The sequence below is a fragment of the Melitaea cinxia genome, chromosome 25, assembly GCF_905220565.1.
Source record: "Melitaea cinxia chromosome 25, ilMelCinx1.1, whole genome shotgun sequence".
Classification (NCBI taxonomy): domain Eukaryota; kingdom Metazoa; phylum Arthropoda; class Insecta; order Lepidoptera; family Nymphalidae; genus Melitaea; species Melitaea cinxia.
Genome location: NC_059418.1, coordinates 6,960,917 through 6,982,480, shown reverse-complemented (window position 1 = coordinate 6,982,480; position 21,564 = coordinate 6,960,917). Strand labels below are relative to the sequence as shown.

General features: G+C 48.7%; 1 protein-coding gene across 1 annotated transcript; it reads left to right on the top strand.

Annotated features, from left to right (window-relative positions):
• The first annotated feature begins 800 nt into the window (after positions 1-800).
• On the top strand, positions 801-21,049 carry LOC123666078. The gene is given in 15 exon segments (XM_045600286.1): positions 801-829; positions 1,683-1,822; positions 2,372-2,478; positions 3,273-3,401; positions 4,781-4,951; positions 5,499-5,945; positions 7,178-7,471; positions 7,610-7,947; positions 8,182-8,311; positions 8,763-8,851; positions 9,680-9,827; positions 17,561-17,696; positions 18,932-19,004; positions 19,566-19,696; positions 20,918-21,049. Coding segments are annotated over 14 exon segments (2,442 nt in total). The 5' UTR covers positions 801-829; positions 1,683-1,705.
• The last annotated feature ends 515 nt before the right edge of the window (positions 21,050-21,564 follow it).

Sequence of the window (21,564 nt, the reverse complement as noted above, 5' to 3'; positions counted from 1 at the left end):
ATCTTTACAAATTCACTGAATACCTTACGAAACAATAAACAAACACGCATAAAATATCGTTATAACGTTTTCTTTGTAAGAGAATTTCGTGCTGTCGGCGAATAGTGACACTTATTTTGGCGGTTCAAACGGTCACGTGACGAAAATAATTTGCGATCGCCACGCTTTCGTGGCTGAATTACGTACTAAATTAAAAAGTAAATATCTTGCAATATCACTGTAAATAAGTTCGATATTTAAAGTATAACACCGATTATTGACCTGAAATTTTATGTAACCTGTAACGAAAGCTCTAGACCATTATTTCATTAGGAAAAATAAGTGAACTCACTAGTTAAATATTCATAAATCCCGAAGTCAGCTTAATCATCGACACTCCTCAACATACGTCAATCACTCAGCTGTCAATGGTGTAAAGATAAGAAAAGTCACAGAGCCTATCATATAAGTCCCATTAAACCAATTAGTCAATTATAGGAGTTTTGTGTACTTATTAGAATATCAAACTTCATATAAGTAACAAAAATATTATTACAAATGCATAAATGAATATTTATAAGGTTTATTTTAATTATCAGAATTTATAAATTAAAATTATTCAAATGGCAACAACAAAACTAAAGTCACAAAGTCGCAAACAAATATGGCGTTAAGATTTTGTTGCGTTTACGTTACATGCATATATTAACTGTTAAACACGGTTTAATAACTTATTTACAAGACGTTATACCTATTAAGAGATATGTTACAAAAATAGCTAGTTATGAAGCTGAAACAAAGTAACATAAAACTAATTAATATACAAAAAATACTGTAAAAACTAATTCAGGTAAGTTTTGTTTTATTTACGATAATATTATTATATTTACGGAAATTAATTAAGTAATAACGATTCCGTGACGTGCTAGTGCTGTACATAAATCTACATACTAATGATAATGGTAAAATTAATTAATTTTAACATACTTTCTCTTTCATGTTTCCGTTTAGGACACATTTAGGACCTGTACATTCTTTCGAAATGACTCACAATGACCAGTGTCCTCTAATTAATGCGGGCATTAAACTGCACAATTACATGTAATTGTTAACGCAAGTTTGCACAAGTGTTCATTAAAAACTAACCGCCTTCACATTATGTAAATTCGTTATTACAACAAAACTACATTTAGTGAATGGTACTGGTAAAGAGTTACTTTTATTTGTTTTATATTTTATTATCTGTGGCAATTATATTCTCTTTTAATGTTTTATTAGATTAGTGATAAATTTTTGGCGCCATTTTTTAAATTTTCTTAGTAAACTGCAGATATATTGTATATTTTCCTTTAGTATTTAAGTTTGTGACTATCATACCAGGCACTGTGAGCTCTAGTGTAATATATTATAGCCTATATTATGTATGTATTTATAAAGTTTTGTGGTGATAGTAAAATTTATGTCAATTTAAAAAATCACGTTGAACATGTAAAGTCACCTTTCCTTGGGGACAAAGTCACGAGCACAGCTAGTATGATATATATGTTAGAAAAAGAAGGCCCCGTTCTTCCCTTACCCAATTATTTAGTACTATAATATATAAATTATTTATGTGATGCATAACTTCTAAATGACTGCAGCAAATTGCATAATTCTTTTTCATGTTAAATATTTTTATATTTGTGACGAAATAATTGTTTTAGATCATTCGAATGAAGACCGCAATATGTCGTCTGGTTACGACGAGGGACCAGTTTATTACAGGGAAATACAGAAAAATGCGTATCTCAAAAGGATACCGAATGATATCAGCACAAGCAAACTTCGGCCGTTGGGACACAAGGTGAACTAAATATCTAGTAAAACGAGACAAGCTAAAGGCAATTAGTGTATGCTAATGACCATTCTGGTGTAGTGGTGCGTGTAGTCACCTAAAACATTGATGCTTTATGGGTTCAATTCCCACTCCGAATGGATATTTTTATTAGTACAAATATTTCTTTCCGGTTAGGATGTCTGCCCTTGAGGGTCTCTCCATCGTGCCTCGGAGAGCACGTTACCTTCTCAAACATGCTACCCACCTCATTGTACGACCTCGGGTTCTGAACCCATCTCTTGGGAACAAGGCAGTCATCTGTTTATTTGAATTCGTGTCTTCGGGATTTACACCATGTACCTTTTTATATTTGAGGCTCCGATATTTCGGCGCAGACGGAAGAGTTCTTCCGTGACCATGAACCCATGAACCCATCCCGAAGAAAAGAATTCAAATAATGTTAACAACCATGGAAATTTAAAACAATATATAGTCACCTGTTTACTTCATACACTTAGATATACTGTAAACAAAATATAAGCATAATGTTTACAATAAATTTTAATTAATTTTCAGAAGCCACCGCTCAAACCAATGTGGACATTGTTCTGCGTACACAATGGTAGGACTCCATTCCTCGAACAATATCCTGAGCCGGATTCCCCAGCAACTCTTGCTCACAGGTATAAATAAAATCAGCATTGTATATGTTTTAATTTTTACCTTATCATGGTATGGAAGGAAGTTTTCTTTAACTGTAGATTTTAGGTAATTATAAGTTAGCGGTAATGAACGTTCATAAAGTAACTGAAACTGAGTTATGACGTAGCAGGAAATATCCTGCTCATAATCTGAGGCAGCAAGACTGGGGAAGTACCTCGACCTTATGGACGAGCAGCTAAATAATACTGCTTGTTGTGTTTCTGTGGTGAGTAAGGTAACAAGAGCTCCTGGGAGGAGGAAGGTAGGGTAGGGTTGGCGATGATTCTGGTGTTGCTAGCGTCTATAGGCTACATTAACCATTAGGTGGGGTGTATGGTTGTTTGTACGGGCGTTGGGGTGTACGCCGCGTTGGCGCAACGGTTACAGCCATGGATTGTACTTGTTGCGCTGGTGGTTGCGGGTTCGATCCCCGCACATGACAAACATTTGTATTGGCCATACAGGTGTTTGCCGTGGTCTGGGTGTTTGTGCAGTCATTGTGGGTCTCCCTCCCCTTGCCTAGGAGAGCACGTTAAGCCGTCGGTCCCGGTTGTTATCATGTACAACTGATAGCGATCGTTACTCATAGTAGGGAATATATCCGCCAACCCGCATTGGAGCAGCGTGGTGGATTAAGCTCTGATCCTTCTCCTACATGGGGAAAGAGGCCTATGCCCAGTAATGGGATATTACAGGCTGAAGCGGAATGGTTGTTTGCCACCATAGTGGTATATTACAAGAAGATTAATACTTAATTATATTGTAATAATTCCAGACCGACATGGCGAGCCTGCCTTCGAACAGCACGACACGTGACAGCCAGTGTTAAACCGCACGTGGGAGATGAGTACGACTTCCTCGTTGATACAGATCACGGACCGGTTAGGATGCTGGCTCCTGATTGGTTAGTTAATTATGTCTATTTACTGGTGAAAAATAGTACTAATAGGAACACAAACAGACAGACAAATAATAATGAAAATAATAGTTTTGGCTTTACTTTTAACCGACTTAAAAAAGGAGGAAATCCTCAGAACTTTTGACTAGGTGGACCGATTTCGATTATTACTTTTTAATCGAAAGGCGGTGCCGCGTCGGTGCGGTAGTTCCATTTAAATTTAATTAAGGTCTGAAAAGTACTTTTCGAGCTATATCGAACAATGCGTGTTTGCTTGACAAATTTTTCATCAACCTGCTTAGTATTATTATACCATATAACTTTTCACTGGGTGTACCGGTTGTCATTTGGAAACGTTAAAAAACGTTAAAAAGGCTTTTTTTTAATTTTGCGACGTTACGGACCTACTCATAGGCGACTTAAGACTTTTTTTAACCGACTTCAAAAAAGAAGGAGGCTACTCAATACGACCGTATATATATATACATAAAGAAACCAGGATCTAATGATGGAATCCCAGAGAAATCGAGGAAAACCCTCGAAAATCGTAACGATAACTGTTATTCTTTTTCGACGACTTACGTTGTTTTACTTGTCGATGTAATTGAAATCGGTTTTTTTTCGTTTGCGAGCAAAGAAAATTATAACATTTATAACATACACACACAGTTATCCACTCCTAAAGTAAGCAACTTTATGCTTGTGTTATAGGTAACAGTCGACTGGTATAGCTACATTTTTATTTTTCGATAAACATACATATAAAAAATTCATATATAAACAAACCCCGGAATAGATAGCAGGGTCTCTACAAACTGCACCAACGGGCTAGTTAACTTGACTAACCCGTGAGCAATGTCACACGTCAGATAACTAATTACATATTTACAATTTAACCTTATAGATAGCAAGCACATAATCGGCTATTGAATAAGCCTTTGGATGTCCCATTTCCTTTTTTGCACACTGTAAGCTTGGAGTGTAATTGAATTGGACGCCACTATAGCGTTATCCCATTAGGTTCATCAGTCAACAGTTCGGCCTATCCCAGTCCACTGCTGGACATAGGCCTCCACAAGTTCGCGCCAAAAATGGCGTGGCGTGAATGTGTTTTGCCCATAGTCACCTCGCTGGGCCGGTTGGTGACCGTAGGCCTGAGTATTTCAAAGTCAGCAGTTGGTTGGTCATCCCGCTATCGGACGACTTTTTTTAGTTTCAAGGTGGTCGTGGAACTGTGTTATCCCTTAGTCGCCTCTTACGACACCTATGGGAAGAGAGGGAGTGGCCATATTCTTTAATGCCGTTAACACACAGCATGGGAATCCCATTAAGTTAACTCAGTTAATTTAATTAGTCCTGATCACAATTTTACCATGTCAAAACAGGGACTCAATGCAAGATTGGGTGACCTTACTCCGTACGAAGCTTCACGAGCTTCGCATCTTGTCTCGGGGCGAGAACGTGTATGGGGCTCCGCCAGCGGCCCCGCTACCTCGAGCTGCGGCGCGGGACCCGACCTCCCCCCTCCCCCCCACACCGCCTGTACCCGTTGACAGGTAGGTTATTTTGTATTCCACTAGCTGTGACTATAATAATATCCCTTCTAGCCTAGCCTTATATATTATACTAGAAATAATTAACGTGGCATTTATCCAGCTTAGTACATTTTTACTAGTTATATTCTCAGTGTCAGTTCTTATTTATTGTAATATTTAATAAAGCCCAGGACATAATAGGAAGGTAATGTCTACCGAGATATTAGAAATTTAAATTAACTTAATATGTTGATTATTTCGACTAAGTTAAGGTTGTACATAACACTGGGTATATTACCTAAGTTTGTAGTGTACCCAATGTTAAGATATAAATTTTTATTTTATTGTCTGATTATTTTGCTGTCTTAACTTTCTTTTATTATTGTTGTTTTTTTTTTTTTAATTTAATTGTATTTTTATGTTTGTAAATGACATTATTTTGACTTTCGTTTAGTGTGTATATCACCTTATGACGAAATAAATGTTTTCATTTCATTTCATATAATGAAAATGCATCATTAAAATTAGGTATTAAAGTCGAAATAATGTTGTTAAATAAAATTTTCAGGGTACCAGGAATCGACCTAACACCAATCACGCGACCGTCAATAGACCAACCGGCAGACGCACAAAATACAACGCAAACAACCGCTAACCCCCAACCAGAACCCCCCACGAACCCCCCAGAAACCCCCACTACCACACAAATCCAATACCCGAACACATCCCTCAACAACGTCACGATAAACTCATTGTCAACAGATGATTCAAATATCGACATATCAAACTGGGAACCATTTTCATTGCCAAGTACAAGTAGAACGGAGCCCAAGAAGAGTGTAGCAAAGATCTGCGGTCAGAATATATGCCTAGATGATTCATTGTTCAAGAGAAATGTGACAGATAGCGACGAGGAATTCTTCGCTGAAATAGATAGACAGGATACTGATTTTGATTTCAAGCAAAGGGTTGTGGTCAATAATGGTGAACATTTGGATAATGGTGACAGGTGACTGTTTTTGAATTAAATTTAGTAGAACTAGCTTTTGACCCGCAGCTTTGCCCGCTACAGTTGCAAGATTTTGGCTATTCCATGTTCTTGTTTTGATGTGCACCCAGTAGCATTCTGGTAAAAGAATTTCTAAAATTGGTTTTCTACTACGTTGTTACGTAGCGACCACAGCACTGGTTATTGCGTCAACGGTCGTGGGTTCCATCCCCGCACGTGACAAACATTAATATGGGCAATATAGATGTTAGTCGTGGTCGGGGCGTTTGTGCTTGTGTATTGTTTGTTGGGATACCCTACACAGGAGAAAATCCTCCATGAAGCCATTGTGTGTGAAGCATTTATATAATAGTATGCAGCAGTGCCGTATTTGCACTGGTAGGGCAGACTGGCAATTTAACCTCCCCCCTTCCCTTTTTAATCTTTTCGGATTAATAATTTTATTAAACAAAATAAGAAACATCATAAAATTTCATCAAAATTTATTGTAAGTCAAGATAATTTACTACTTCTTTGGGAGGAAGCAATGATATTAATGTGTGTTAGATTTATGGGAATAATTCACGATTCAGCCTGTAACATCCTTTTCCTTCCTTACGCCGGTAGACAGTTCCATTCTTTGGCTGTACGCATTAAGAATGTACTAGCGAATCGCTTAGTGCGTATAGTAGGAATGTGTAACACAGTGCGTCTGGTTGTAGGGGGGAGTCAGGTCATGGAGTTCCTGCGCACACTCTCCTAAGTGTATCCGATAAAAACTACCTCCAACTCTCCAATGTGGGTTGGCGGATATATTCCCTACTATGAGTAACGATCGGGCCCGACGGCTTAACGTACTCTCCAAGGCACGGTGGAGAGACCCACATGGACAGATGCCCAAACCGGAAAGAAATATTTGTCGCCGATCGATACATTTATGTGAAAACCTATATATTTATTGTTAAAGTATCTTATAAAAAAAATTGTGATCCTTAATGCTGTCATTCACTTTCATATGCCACCCTGGTTCCTAGCCCTCCCTTCTGAAAAATTATGCCTCAGGGCACCCCTGGGCCATAGCCCTCTGCGCTGCCCATATATGCTAGTTCATTTCTTTCAATTTTCAGGATACTGCAAATAATATATATAGTATAATTTCGCGGTTAACTCTTTCAGTTTTTCTAAAGAGTACAGATATTTTTATTCGAATGGAGGAAATCCAAACGAGACTAAGTTACTTATTTATTTATATTTTCCAGGTCACCTCAAAGATCGAATGTAACAGTCATCCAGGTATCAAACAAGGGACCCCCTCACACCGCCATACCAGTGTTAGGACCTGAAACGGATGTATTCGACTTTGATTTTAAACAGAGCCTAACAATAACGCCCCAGGAAGACAAAAACAATTTCATTAACATCGTCAACACAGAGGCACAGAATGATAATAGCTATGGAACTGTCTTTGAAAACGGTTCAGACTATGGCCACTTAAGTCTGACGACGACTGTCAACTTAACAGGACAAGACGTTAGGATGACAGCTGGCAACGAGCCGACTAACATTGGTACTGTCAAAGACGGTACCAAAGTGACGGCTGACGATTCCGACGTCAAAGTAACAGCTGTCAAGGATCGCACGGATGTGAGAGTGACAGCGGTCAATGGTGATAGGGATGTGACGGTGAATAGTGATGGCCTTTACGAAAGACTGTGTATGGCGTCGACGTCGAACGTAACGCCGTCTCCTTTATCGATAAGGCGGTTGAGAGCGTCAATAGTCAGAAAGACTTCACTACCGAATTTGGACACTGAATCGGACTACGAGTGCCTATTCCCTAATTCTAGTCAAACTGGCAACACTCAAAATGGTAGGGTAAATAGTGATGTTAGGAATAATGTGGATACTAGTGCAGTGGTTACGAGGTCGAATGTCGAAAGGTCTCAGAGTCAGAACGCGTATGATGCAGCTCCAAGACGCGAAGCGAGAAGAGAACAGAATAGCAGTCCTAAGAGAGAAGTTAGAACTGGTAAGTTTCCTTACTAATAAACGTCACATCATGTCCCACTTCCCTTATAAAGAGAAGAGGCCGACGCCCAGCAGTGGGAAGTTACAGGCTGAATTGTAATCATAATCATAATATTCCACTGCTTGGCAAAAGTCTCCCTTTAGAAGTTACAGTTAATCAACAACTCTGCTCTAATTGTGATTGGCAGATGATCAATTTTGTATTTCTGTAATTATGAAAAACTTAATTTTTCAGAAAAACCAGAACTGCCCCAGCAGAAACCGATATGGAAGAGGGGCTTGACGGAGCTCTCGTTATTGAGTAGGTTAAGGGGTATCACGCAAATTAAGAGGCAGGAAAGTCCGACAAGGCACGAGGAAGACGGGTAAGTCAATTATACTTTTTCTTTTCATACTACTAGGTTGGCAAACAAGCGAATTTTCCAACTAGTGGTAGGCAGATACCATTACCATTATTATTATATACCTTACCCCCGACCCTGTCCAAATATTCTCTACCATACACAGGAACACAACAGTACTTAACAGCAATATTATTTAGCTGTGATCTTCTGTAAGGTCGAGGTACTTCCCCAGTTGGGCAGTTTCAGTTTTGTTAGCAAGATAATTCCTACTATGCCCTGCCAGCCCTGCGGTCACCAACCCGCCTGCCCAACGTGGTGACTATGGGCAAATCACATGATATCGCGCCACTTTTGGCTTGAGCTGACTGCGATAGGCTGAAGTGATGATTTCCTACTATGTTCCTACATGTCCGAGGTATAGACATTGCGAGTAGGTTCTGGGGTATTATATAATGGTAACTTTTTTTTTCAGACCAGCATCGCCCGGCAAAGTAGTGCATAGATCTCGACCGGTCGGCAGAGTCGATAGTTCCAGACGAAGAAGTAACTCTTTGACTAATTGTGAGTTTTATTAAAATACGTAAGTTCGTACCCGATATCTCAAAAGTTAGTAATTAATAGTTTTTGAAGTAAAATTTCTTTACGCACGCTTGACTTGCGGAGTAAGTTACGAATAGTTTGATCGTGCGAGGCGAACGGAAGTTGGGTGGGAGATATAAGTTGATGAAGATAGAAAGTGAGAAAGTCTTTAATAATTTGTTAGTTGGACGTACTACGTAAGATTGCCGGTGTAGGCTGGATGAGGATTGCGGAAAACCGGGATGTCTGGCGCGAAATTGGGGAGGCCTATGTCCAGCAGTAGACTGCAATAGGCTGAACCGACTGATTGAAATTGATAGTAGTTAATAAGAAGCTACTCCAATTTGAACTGTAGATTCTGCAGAAAAGACTGACTGAGGATACAACAAGAGATATCCTGCTCAAAAGCAGAGCAGTTCAAGAGCAGCCCGACTGGGAAAGTACCGCGACCTTACAGAAGATCACAGCTAAATAATATTGCTTTCAAGCAGTGTTGTGTTCCTGTGGTGAGTAAGGTGACCAGGGCTCCTGGATTGGGGGTAGGGTTGGCAACACGCTTACGATACTTCTTGTATTGCAGGTGTTTATAATCTATGTTAATTGTTTACCATGAGGCTGTACGCTTGTTTACTGATATAGATGTATAAATTAAAAAAAAAAAAAAAAACAGGAAACTCAGCAGTAACTCGTTTAAAAACACACGCACGCACGCACGCACGCACGAACGAACGCATACACGCACGCACACACACACGCACACGATTTTATTCACTAATTATTACTATAATGAGCGTGTGTCTGCGGTTACAGGCCAGCCGGCCCAGCCCGCAGCGCTGCAGCCGCTGCGCGCCCAGCAGGCGGCGGCGCTGAGAGCGGAGCAGCGGCGCGGCGCGTGCGCGGCCGCCGTGCTGCCGGCCCGCGACGCGCCGCTGCTGTGCGACTACGAGCGCTGCGTGTGGTAACCGCCCGCCGTCGGTTCATATACAGTAACTAGACAGGCCGCCGTGCTGCCGGCCCGCGACGCGCCGCTGCTGTGCGACTACGAGCGCTGCGTGTGGTAACCGCCCGCCGTCGGTTCATATACAGTAACTAGACAGGCCGCCGTGCTGCCGGCCCGCGACGCGCCGCTGCTGTGCGACTACGAGCGCTGCGTGTGGTAACCGCCCGCCGTCGGTTCATATACAGTAACTAGACAGGCCGCCGTGCTGCCGGCCCGCGACGCGCCGCTGCTGTGCGACTACGAGCGCTGCGTGTGGTAACCGCCCGCCGTCGGTTCATATACAGTAACTAGACAGGCCGCCGTGCTGCCGGCCCGCGACGCGCCGCTGCTGTGCGACTACGAGCGCTGCGTGTGGTAACCGCCCGCCGTCGGTTCATATACAGTAACTAGACAGGCCGCCGTGCTGCCGGCCCGCGACGCGCCGCTGCTGTGCGACTACGAGCGCTGCGTGTGGTAACCGCCCGCCGTCGGTTCATATACAGTAACTAGACAGGCCGCCGTGCTGCCGGCCCGCGACGCGCCGCTGCTGTGCGACTACGAGCGCTGCGTGTGGTAACCGCCCGCCGTCGGTTCATATACAGTAACTAGACAGGCCGCCGTGCTGCCGGCCCGCGACGCGCCGCTGCTGTGCGACTACGAGCGCTGCGTGTGGTAACCGCCCGCCGTCGGTTCATATACAGTAACTAGACAGGCCGCCGTGCTGCCGGCCCGCGACGCGCCGCTGCTGTGCGACTACGAGCGCTGCGTGTGGTAACCGCCCGCCGTCGGTTCATATACAGTAACTAGACAGGCCGCCGTGCTGCCGGCCCGCGACGCGCCGCTGCTGTGCGACTACGAGCGCTGCGTGTGGTAACCGCCCGCCGTCGGTTCATATACAGTAACTAGACAGGCCGCCGTGCTGCCGGCCCGCGACGCGCCGCTGCTGTGCGACTACGAGCGCTGCGTGTGGTAACCGCCCGCCGTCGGTTCATATACAGTAACTAGACAGGCCGCCGTGCTGCCGGCCCGCGACGCGCCGCTGCTGTGCGACTACGAGCGCTGCGTGTGGTAACCGCCCGCCGTCGGTTCATATACAGTAACTAGACAGGCCGCCGTGCTGCCGGCCCGCGACGCGCCGCTGCTGTGCGACTACGAGCGCTGCGTGTGGTAACCGCCCGCCGTCGGTTCATATACAGTAACTAGACAGGCCGCCGTGCTGCCGGCCCGCGACGCGCCGCTGCTGTGCGACTACGAGCGCTGCGTGTGGTAACCGCCCGCCGTCGGTTCATATACAGTAACTAGACAGGCCGCCGTGCTGCCGGCCCGCGACGCGCCGCTGCTGTGCGACTACGAGCGCTGCGTGTGGTAACCGCCCGCCGTCGGTTCATATACAGTAACTAGACAGGCCGCCGTGCTGCCGGCCCGCGACGCGCCGCTGCTGTGCGACTACGAGCGCTGCGTGTGGTAACCGCCCGCCGTCGGTTCATATACAGTAACTAGACAGGCCGCCGTGCTGCCGGCCCGCGACGCGCCGCTGCTGTGCGACTACGAGCGCTGCGTGTGGTAACCGCCCGCCGTCGGTTCATATACAGTAACTAGACAGGCCGCCGTGCTGCCGGCCCGCGACGCGCCGCTGCTGTGCGACTACGAGCGCTGCGTGTGGTAACCGCCCGCCGTCGGTTCATATACAGTAACTAGACAGGCCGCCGTGCTGCCGGCCCGCGACGCGCCGCTGCTGTGCGACTACGAGCGCTGCGTGTGGTAACCGCCCGCCGTCGGTTCATATACAGTAACTAGACAGGCCGCCGTGCTGCCGGCCCGCGACGCGCCGCTGCTGTGCGACTACGAGCGCTGCGTGTGGTAACCGCCCGCCGTCGGTTCATATACAGTAACTAGACAGGCCGCCGTGCTGCCGGCCCGCGACGCGCCGCTGCTGTGCGACTACGAGCGCTGCGTGTGGTAACCGCCCGCCGTCGGTTCATATACAGTAACTAGACAGGCCGCCGTGCTGCCGGCCCGCGACGCGCCGCTGCTGTGCGACTACGAGCGCTGCGTGTGGTAACCGCCCGCCGTCGGTTCATATACAGTAACTAGACAGGCCGCCGTGCTGCCGGCCCGCGACGCGCCGCTGCTGTGCGACTACGAGCGCTGCGTGTGGTAACCGCCCGCCGTCGGTTCATATACAGTAACTAGACAGGCCGCCGTGCTGCCGGCCCGCGACGCGCCGCTGCTGTGCGACTACGAGCGCTGCGTGTGGTAACCGCCCGCCGTCGGTTCATATACAGTAACTAGACAGGCCGCCGTGCTGCCGGCCCGCGACGCGCCGCTGCTGTGCGACTACGAGCGCTGCGTGTGGTAACCGCCCGCCGTCGGTTCATATACAGTAACTAGACAGGCCGCCGTGCTGCCGGCCCGCGACGCGCCGCTGCTGTGCGACTACGAGCGCTGCGTGTGGTAACCGCCCGCCGTCGGTTCATATACAGTAACTAGACAGGCCGCCGTGCTGCCGGCCCGCGACGCGCCGCTGCTGTGCGACTACGAGCGCTGCGTGTGGTAACCGCCCGCCGTCGGTTCATATACAGTAACTAGACAGGCCGCCGTGCTGCCGGCCCGCGACGCGCCGCTGCTGTGCGACTACGAGCGCTGCGTGTGGTAACCGCCCGCCGTCGGTTCATATACAGTAACTAGACAGGCCGCCGTGCTGCCGGCCCGCGACGCGCCGCTGCTGTGCGACTACGAGCGCTGCGTGTGGTAACCGCCCGCCGTCGGTTCATATACAGTAACTAGACAGGCCGCCGTGCTGCCGGCCCGCGACGCGCCGCTGCTGTGCGACTACGAGCGCTGCGTGTGGTAACCGCCCGCCGTCGGTTCATATACAGTAACTAGACAGGCCGCCGTGCTGCCGGCCCGCGACGCGCCGCTGCTGTGCGACTACGAGCGCTGCGTGTGGTAACCGCCCGCCGTCGGTTCATATACAGTAACTAGACAGGCCGCCGTGCTGCCGGCCCGCGACGCGCCGCTGCTGTGCGACTACGAGCGCTGCGTGTGGTAACCGCCCGCCGTCGGTTCATATACAGTAACTAGACAGGCCGCCGTGCTGCCGGCCCGCGACGCGCCGCTGCTGTGCGACTACGAGCGCTGCGTGTGGTAACCGCCCGCCGTCGGTTCATATACAGTAACTAGACAGGCCGCCGTGCTGCCGGCCCGCGACGCGCCGCTGCTGTGCGACTACGAGCGCTGCGTGTGGTAACCGCCCGCCGTCGGTTCATATACAGTAACTAGACAGGCCGCCGTGCTGCCGGCCCGCGACGCGCCGCTGCTGTGCGACTACGAGCGCTGCGTGTGGTAACCGCCCGCCGTCGGTTCATATACAGTAACTAGACAGGCCGCCGTGCTGCCGGCCCGCGACGCGCCGCTGCTGTGCGACTACGAGCGCTGCGTGTGGTAACCGCCCGCCGTCGGTTCATATACAGTAACTAGACAGGCCGCCGTGCTGCCGGCCCGCGACGCGCCGCTGCTGTGCGACTACGAGCGCTGCGTGTGGTAACCGCCCGCCGTCGGTTCATATACAGTAACTAGACAGGCCGCCGTGCTGCCGGCCCGCGACGCGCCGCTGCTGTGCGACTACGAGCGCTGCGTGTGGTAACCGCCCGCCGTCGGTTCATATACAGTAACTAGACAGGCCGCCGTGCTGCCGGCCCGCGACGCGCCGCTGCTGTGCGACTACGAGCGCTGCGTGTGGTAACCGCCCGCCGTCGGTTCATATACAGTAACTAGACAGGCCGCCGTGCTGCCGGCCCGCGACGCGCCGCTGCTGTGCGACTACGAGCGCTGCGTGTGGTAACCGCCCGCCGTCGGTTCATATACAGTAACTAGACAGGCCGCCGTGCTGCCGGCCCGCGACGCGCCGCTGCTGTGCGACTACGAGCGCTGCGTGTGGTAACCGCCCGCCGTCGGTTCATATACAGTAACTAGACAGGCCGCCGTGCTGCCGGCCCGCGACGCGCCGCTGCTGTGCGACTACGAGCGCTGCGTGTGGTAACCGCCCGCCGTCGGTTCATATACAGTAACTAGACAGGCCGCCGTGCTGCCGGCCCGCGACGCGCCGCTGCTGTGCGACTACGAGCGCTGCGTGTGGTAACCGCCCGCCGTCGGTTCATATACAGTAACTAGACAGGCCGCCGTGCTGCCGGCCCGCGACGCGCCGCTGCTGTGCGACTACGAGCGCTGCGTGTGGTAACCGCCCGCCGTCGGTTCATATACAGTAACTAGACAGGCCGCCGTGCTGCCGGCCCGCGACGCGCCGCTGCTGTGCGACTACGAGCGCTGCGTGTGGTAACCGCCCGCCGTCGGTTCATATACAGTAACTAGACAGGCCGCCGTGCTGCCGGCCCGCGACGCGCCGCTGCTGTGCGACTACGAGCGCTGCGTGTGGTAACCGCCCGCCGTCGGTTCATATACAGTAACTAGACAGGCCGCCGTGCTGCCGGCCCGCGACGCGCCGCTGCTGTGCGACTACGAGCGCTGCGTGTGGTAACCGCCCGCCGTCGGTTCATATACAGTAACTAGACAGGCCGCCGTGCTGCCGGCCCGCGACGCGCCGCTGCTGTGCGACTACGAGCGCTGCGTGTGGTAACCGCCCGCCGTCGGTTCATATACAGTAACTAGACAGGCCGCCGTGCTGCCGGCCCGCGACGCGCCGCTGCTGTGCGACTACGAGCGCTGCGTGTGGTAACCGCCCGCCGTCGGTTCATATACAGTAACTAGACAGGCCGCCGTGCTGCCGGCCCGCGACGCGCCGCTGCTGTGCGACTACGAGCGCTGCGTGTGGTAACCGCCCGCCGTCGGTTCATATACAGTAACTAGACAGGCCGCCGTGCTGCCGGCCCGCGACGCGCCGCTGCTGTGCGACTACGAGCGCTGCGTGTGGTAACCGCCCGCCGTCGGTTCATATACAGTAACTAGACAGGCCGCCGTGCTGCCGGCCCGCGACGCGCCGCTGCTGTGCGACTACGAGCGCTGCGTGTGGTAACCGCCCGCCGTCGGTTCATATACAGTAACTAGACAGGCCGCCGTGCTGCCGGCCCGCGACGCGCCGCTGCTGTGCGACTACGAGCGCTGCGTGTGGTAACCGCCCGCCGTCGGTTCATATACAGTAACTAGACAGGCCGCCGTGCTGCCGGCCCGCGACGCGCCGCTGCTGTGCGACTACGAGCGCTGCGTGTGGTAACCGCCCGCCGTCGGTTCATATACAGTAACTAGACAGGCCGCCGTGCTGCCGGCCCGCGACGCGCCGCTGCTGTGCGACTACGAGCGCTGCGTGTGGTAACCGCCCGCCGTCGGTTCATATACAGTAACTAGACAGGCCGCCGTGCTGCCGGCCCGCGACGCGCCGCTGCTGTGCGACTACGAGCGCTGCGTGTGGTAACCGCCCGCCGTCGGTTCATATACAGTAACTAGACAGGCCGCCGTGCTGCCGGCCCGCGACGCGCCGCTGCTGTGCGACTACGAGCGCTGCGTGTGGTAACCGCCCGCCGTCGGTTCATATACAGTAACTAGACAGGCCGCCGTGCTGCCGGCCCGCGACGCGCCGCTGCTGTGCGACTACGAGCGCTGCGTGTGGTAACCGCCCGCCGTCGGTTCATATACAGTAACTAGACAGGCCGCCGTGCTGCCGGCCCGCGACGCGCCGCTGCTGTGCGACTACGAGCGCTGCGTGTGGTAACCGCCCGCCGTCGGTTCATATACAGTAACTAGACAGGCCGCCGTGCTGCCGGCCCGCGACGCGCCGCTGCTGTGCGACTACGAGCGCTGCGTGTGGTAACCGCCCGCCGTCGGTTCATATACAGTAACTAGACAGGCCGCCGTGCTGCCGGCCCGCGACGCGCCGCTGCTGTGCGACTACGAGCGCTGCGTGTGGTAACCGCCCGCCGTCGGTTCATATACAGTAACTAGACAGGCCGCCGTGCTGCCGGCCCGCGACGCGCCGCTGCTGTGCGACTACGAGCGCTGCGTGTGGTAACCGCCCGCCGTCGGTTCATATACAGTAACTAGACAGGCCGCCGTGCTGCCGGCCCGCGACGCGCCGCTGCTGTGCGACTACGAGCGCTGCGTGTGGTAACCGCCCGCCGTCGGTTCATATACAGTAACTAGACAGGCCGCCGTGCTGCCGGCCCGCGACGCGCCGCTGCTGTGCGACTACGAGCGCTGCGTGTGGTAACCGCCCGCCGTCGGTTCATATACAGTAACTAGACAGGCCGCCGTGCTGCCGGCCCGCGACGCGCCGCTGCTGTGCGACTACGAGCGCTGCGTGTGGTAACCGCCCGCCGTCGGTTCATATACAGTAACTAGACAGGCCGCCGTGCTGCCGGCCCGCGACGCGCCGCTGCTGTGCGACTACGAGCGCTGCGTGTGGTAACCGCCCGCCGTCGGTTCATATACAGTAACTAGACAGGCCGCCGTGCTGCCGGCCCGCGACGCGCCGCTGCTGTGCGACTACGAGCGCTGCGTGTGGTAACCGCCCGCCGTCGGTTCATATACAGTAACTAGACAGGCCGCCGTGCTGCCGGCCCGCGACGCGCCGCTGCTGTGCGACTACGAGCGCTGCGTGTGGTAACCGCCCGCCGTCGGTTCATATACAGTAACTAGACAGGCCGCCGTGCTGCCGGCCCGCGACGCGCCGCTGCTGTGCGACTACGAGCGCTGCGTGTGGTAACCGCCCGCCGTCGGTTCATATACAGTAACTAGACAGGCCGCCGTGCTGCCGGCCCGCGACGCGCCGCTGCTGTGCGACTACGAGCGCTGCGTGTGGTAACCGCCCGCCGTCGGTTCATATACAGTAACTAGACAGGCCGCCGTGCTGCCGGCCCGCGACGCGCCGCTGCTGTGCGACTACGAGCGCTGCGTGTGGTAACCGCCCGCCGTCGGTTCATATACAGTAACTAGACAGGCCGCCGTGCTGCCGGCCCGCGACGCGCCGCTGCTGTGCGACTACGAGCGCTGCGTGTGGTAACCGCCCGCCGTCGGTTCATATACAGTAACTAGACAGGCCGCCGTGCTGCCGGCCCGCGACGCGCCGCTGCTGTGCGACTACGAGCGCTGCGTGTGGTAACCGCCCGCCGTCGGTTCATATACAGTAACTAGACAGGCCGCCGTGCTGCCGTACATAATAACAACTGGTACCGAAAACTTAACATTCTCTCCAATGTACGGCGTGGAAACTCAAAAGGACAAACGTCAAAACAAAAAAACAAATATTTGTGAAAATACAAATATCCGTCCCGAGCGGGAATCGAATCCACAAATCGTCTGTGCTTAGGCGCGCTCACGCACCACTACACCAGCGGTTTCTTTGTTTATATATTACACTACATTATTGATTGAATCTCAGCAAAACTTATCGACGTATTATAAGTATACCTTCCCCCCTCTCCCAGTGGCAGTGCCCCGCGGTTTCACTTACATTAATTTGAGGGAAAATAATAATTCTTCCTCGGTAAATGAGCTATCGAAATTTAGAAAAAAAAATCTTTTTGAACCACTACTTCCTGAGATCAGCTCGTATAAACTAGCAAACAAACAAATATCAATAATCCCACTTACCAAGGCACGTTGGGCGGTTTTCAATTCGAACCAGTAATTCCCGATATTAGCGCGTTTAAACAAACAAACGTTTCAGCTTTATAATATTAATAATCTCCCCCACTTTCCAGGGTGGCACGTTGGGCGGGCGTTAGTGGGTCCCGTGTGGGCGGGCGGGTTGGAGACCGTCTCGCTGCGTTGGGCGGAACACCCGTAGCTTCCGCTCTACAGGCGAAAAGAGTTCTCAAGAACTTACGTTCTCCGCGGGTAAGTTACACAGATAATGATTAAAAGACTATGTTCTTGTGCTGAGTAAGTTGATAAGAGCTTAATAAAAAAAAAAAAAACTATTGTACACTAAGAGTTAGCAAAATTACAAAAATAAAAACAGGAGATAAGTAACAGGAGACAAAAGGCTGCCTTATCGCTAATGAGCGATCTCTTCCAGGCAACCTTTGGGTAAAGGAAATGGTATATATGTAGACAGTTTAGGTGTACAGTTTTACCTAAACATATACAATATATTTAGACAAATCAATAATGTAAAAAAAAAAAATGTATATGTACGTACATACGAGCTTCTGGGGGGATTGGAGGTGGGGTCGGCAACGCGCTTGCGATGCTTCTGGTGTTGCAGGCGTCTATAAGCTACGGTAATCGCTTACCATCAGGTAAGCCGTACGCTTGTTTGCCGACCTAGTGGTATAAAAAAAGTGTGGCACCGTCTTCGTATCGGAAAATATATGAAGATGATATGCCTGATGCCCTGATGATGATAGCCTCCGCTGTACACGTGAGAAGAGTTCTCAAGAATTTTAGCTCTCAAAGGGTGTGTTATACACTCAGGGGCACTCACTTGTATTCACCCCCGAGTCGGAAACATACAATAAACAAGCACAAACGCCCAAACCACGCATTAGCCATAAGCCAGTGCTGTGACCGCTGCGTCAACGCGTCGTACAAATAATAACATAAGCGTCTGCAACAGGTAACAGATATCTATGATAACTGACGCCGACGACTTAACGTGCACTTCGGGGCACGGTGGGGAGATCCTAGAGGAGACGAGGACAGACATTCAAACTGGAAAGGAATATTTGTATAAATACTAATACCCATCTCAAGTGGGATTCGAACCATTACCAACCATTAGCGCCACTACACGAAAACGGTTGTTAGAATGAATTATATAATTGTACTAGCGACTCGCCCCGGCTTCGGACGGGTGCAATGCTGATAGTAAATATAAAATAAATATTTGCACTGTAATCGCAGTAAAATGTGTTTATTTACGACATCACATTAGAAACCTCTAAAACAACCAGTGTTCCTCTACTATGATATGCTTGTATTATACGTATAAACCTTTCTCAGGAATCACTATTTACTGAAGAAGACAGCATCCAAATCCGTTACGTAGTTTTAAAGACCTAAGCATACAGACAGCGGGAAGCGACTGTTTTATACTGTATAATGATTAATAATATGTTTACACTTTTCAGGTGGACATTCTGTTCCACCGAGTGCCGCTTGCGAAGATATACGTTATAAGTAAAATGGAGAACGAGGGCTTAGGTGAGAACTTGAGTTTTTTTTGTCGTGTATAACAATAAAATAGCAGTGGCGCTTGATTTACGCTTTACAGCGCTTTTAGCTGTAGTGAATAGCAAGCGTCAACTTATATTTTGATTTTAATGTTTTATTGTTTTATAATTGATGACGCGTTGGCGCAACGGTCACAGCACTGGTTTGTGGCTGTTGCGGGTTCGATCCCCGCACATGGCAAACATTTGTATTGGCCCTGCAGATGTTTGCCGTGTTCTGGGTGTTTATGATTCTCGCCACCGTACCTTCCGTCCTGGTTGTTGTCATGTACATCTGATAGCGATCGTTACTCATAGTAGGGAGTATATCCGCCAACCCGCATTGGAGCAGCGTGATGGATTAAGCTCTGATCCTTCTCCTACATGGAGAAAGAGGCCTATGCCCAGCAGTGGGATATTACAGTTTGAAGCGAGCGATTGTTTTAATTACTCACAGTTCGATTAATTTAATAGAATGTTATAATTTTTAAATGTCCAACAATCCTTCTTGAGGTGTAAACTTCACATTTTGAAATGAGTCTTGTTCCCACAGGAATAAAGCTGGATAACGAGTGTTGTATAGTATCAGTGGAGCCCTCATCTGCCGCCGGTCGGGCGGGTATCCCTCCTAAGGGCCGCTGGGCCCTAACTGAGGTCAACAACCGACCTATCGACCTCCTCAAGGTACATAACTATGATATGTCCTCCTCAAAATAAATAAATAAATATCTATAACATTCACACACGTCACGGTCGTCTGTTCCTAAAGTAAACAACTTAATGCTTGTGTCATAGGTAACAGCCGACTGTTGTAGCAACACTATATGTATACACAAGCATTATGTTGCTTATAACTCGCGTCATGTAAAAAGAACGCTGAAAGAAAATCAAAATCAAAAATAGCTTTATTCAAATAGGCTCCACGAATACTTTCGAATCGTCATTTTACAAATTAAAACTGGAACTGGTGGCGGTGCGTTTGCGCGTGGGTATACTCGCGCACGAAAGTACTACTGTTTTATCTTTTAATTAAGCTTTTACTCGCGGCTTCGCATAATGGTTTATTACAATAAAAACTACTAGAAATACCTGTGCGAATAATTCGCACTAAATAAGTATAATAAATTATCACTTTACCAAAATTACATTTTTTTAAACAAAACCAATAACAATTTTTTTAGTTATTTAAATGTCATATTCAAAAATATTAATTATCTGTACTCTCGATGTTCGTATTAATTCGTATTTAATAGTTTTTATGTGTTTAAAATGATAAATTGATATTTGTTTTTTAGTGAAATAAATAGTAAATGGAGTTTTACAAGTGTCCGTAAGCTAATGTGTTGTGAAAGTGAGTGATAAATGCGGAAAAACGTGGATTACGATTGGCAGTAGTTTGTTTACCAAATAAGACTGTTCCAAAACAATTGACAGCAGGGAAAAGTTTTTCAAGAGTTGGCAGCACTGTAAATCGCCTTTGCGCATCTTGACAGCCAGCGTTCTTCTTACATGACGCGAATTATACGTTATAAATATTTGTTTTTACTTCTCTATGTAAAACTATTTCGTAATTTAAAACTTTTGTGCGCGATAGTATTTTGAGTCGAAATCAAACTATCCAACCAATAGCACACCAGAAGCATGCGGCGCGTGATACACACGCCCCGCGCCCTACTTCATACCACCGAATAGACCGATATATTGCTTTTGCGCAGCTTGAAGGCCAGCGTTCTTTTTACATGACGTGAACTATACTAAAGACACACACACATATATATATATATATATATATATATATATATATATATATATATATATATATATATATATATATATTATAGATATTTAAAAAAATGTGTGTGCAATGAGCGGCCTAAATCTATATTATAAAAATATGCATTACAGGGTGGCGAAGAAGATATGAACAGGCTAGCGTCTCATGGAACCGAAGTCTCCATTCTAATACAGCCTGCAGCTTTTGTGAAGAAAATACGTGCAGCTTTGAAAGCTAATAAACCTTTATTAGGACTGAGATAAGATTTATTGAGAGCCATGAGAACAAGAGTGCTTAATGTGTACTATTAACTTTTTACAAGGTAGGCCATATAACATTGTGATGCGGTCATATTCGAGTTTTTTGAATATAAAACTGTCTGTTCAACGATGTAGGTTTGTTGGTGATTTATTATCACGTTATGACTCCTAAGCGACTAAAACTTCAAGCAAACAATAACGGCCTAAATGTATCTTATAAAGTTTCTCTTAGTAGTTTGTAGGCTATTTTATATCACATCATGAGGAAGAGGCCTATAAAATAGTATTGGGATATTTCAGACTGAATAAATCGACCAATCAAATTATTGTAAAGGCAGCGTACTTGTAATCTTAATTTCTTTAACTAATTTGTACATTACACTTTAGTTCTCGTGGCTATATTGTATTCACTTAATATAACTTAATATAGCCTAATATAGGCGTGTGCGCCTGAATTATTCAATGGGATGGTAACTCAATTACGTATATAACATATCTGAGACACTCCAAAAAAAAAT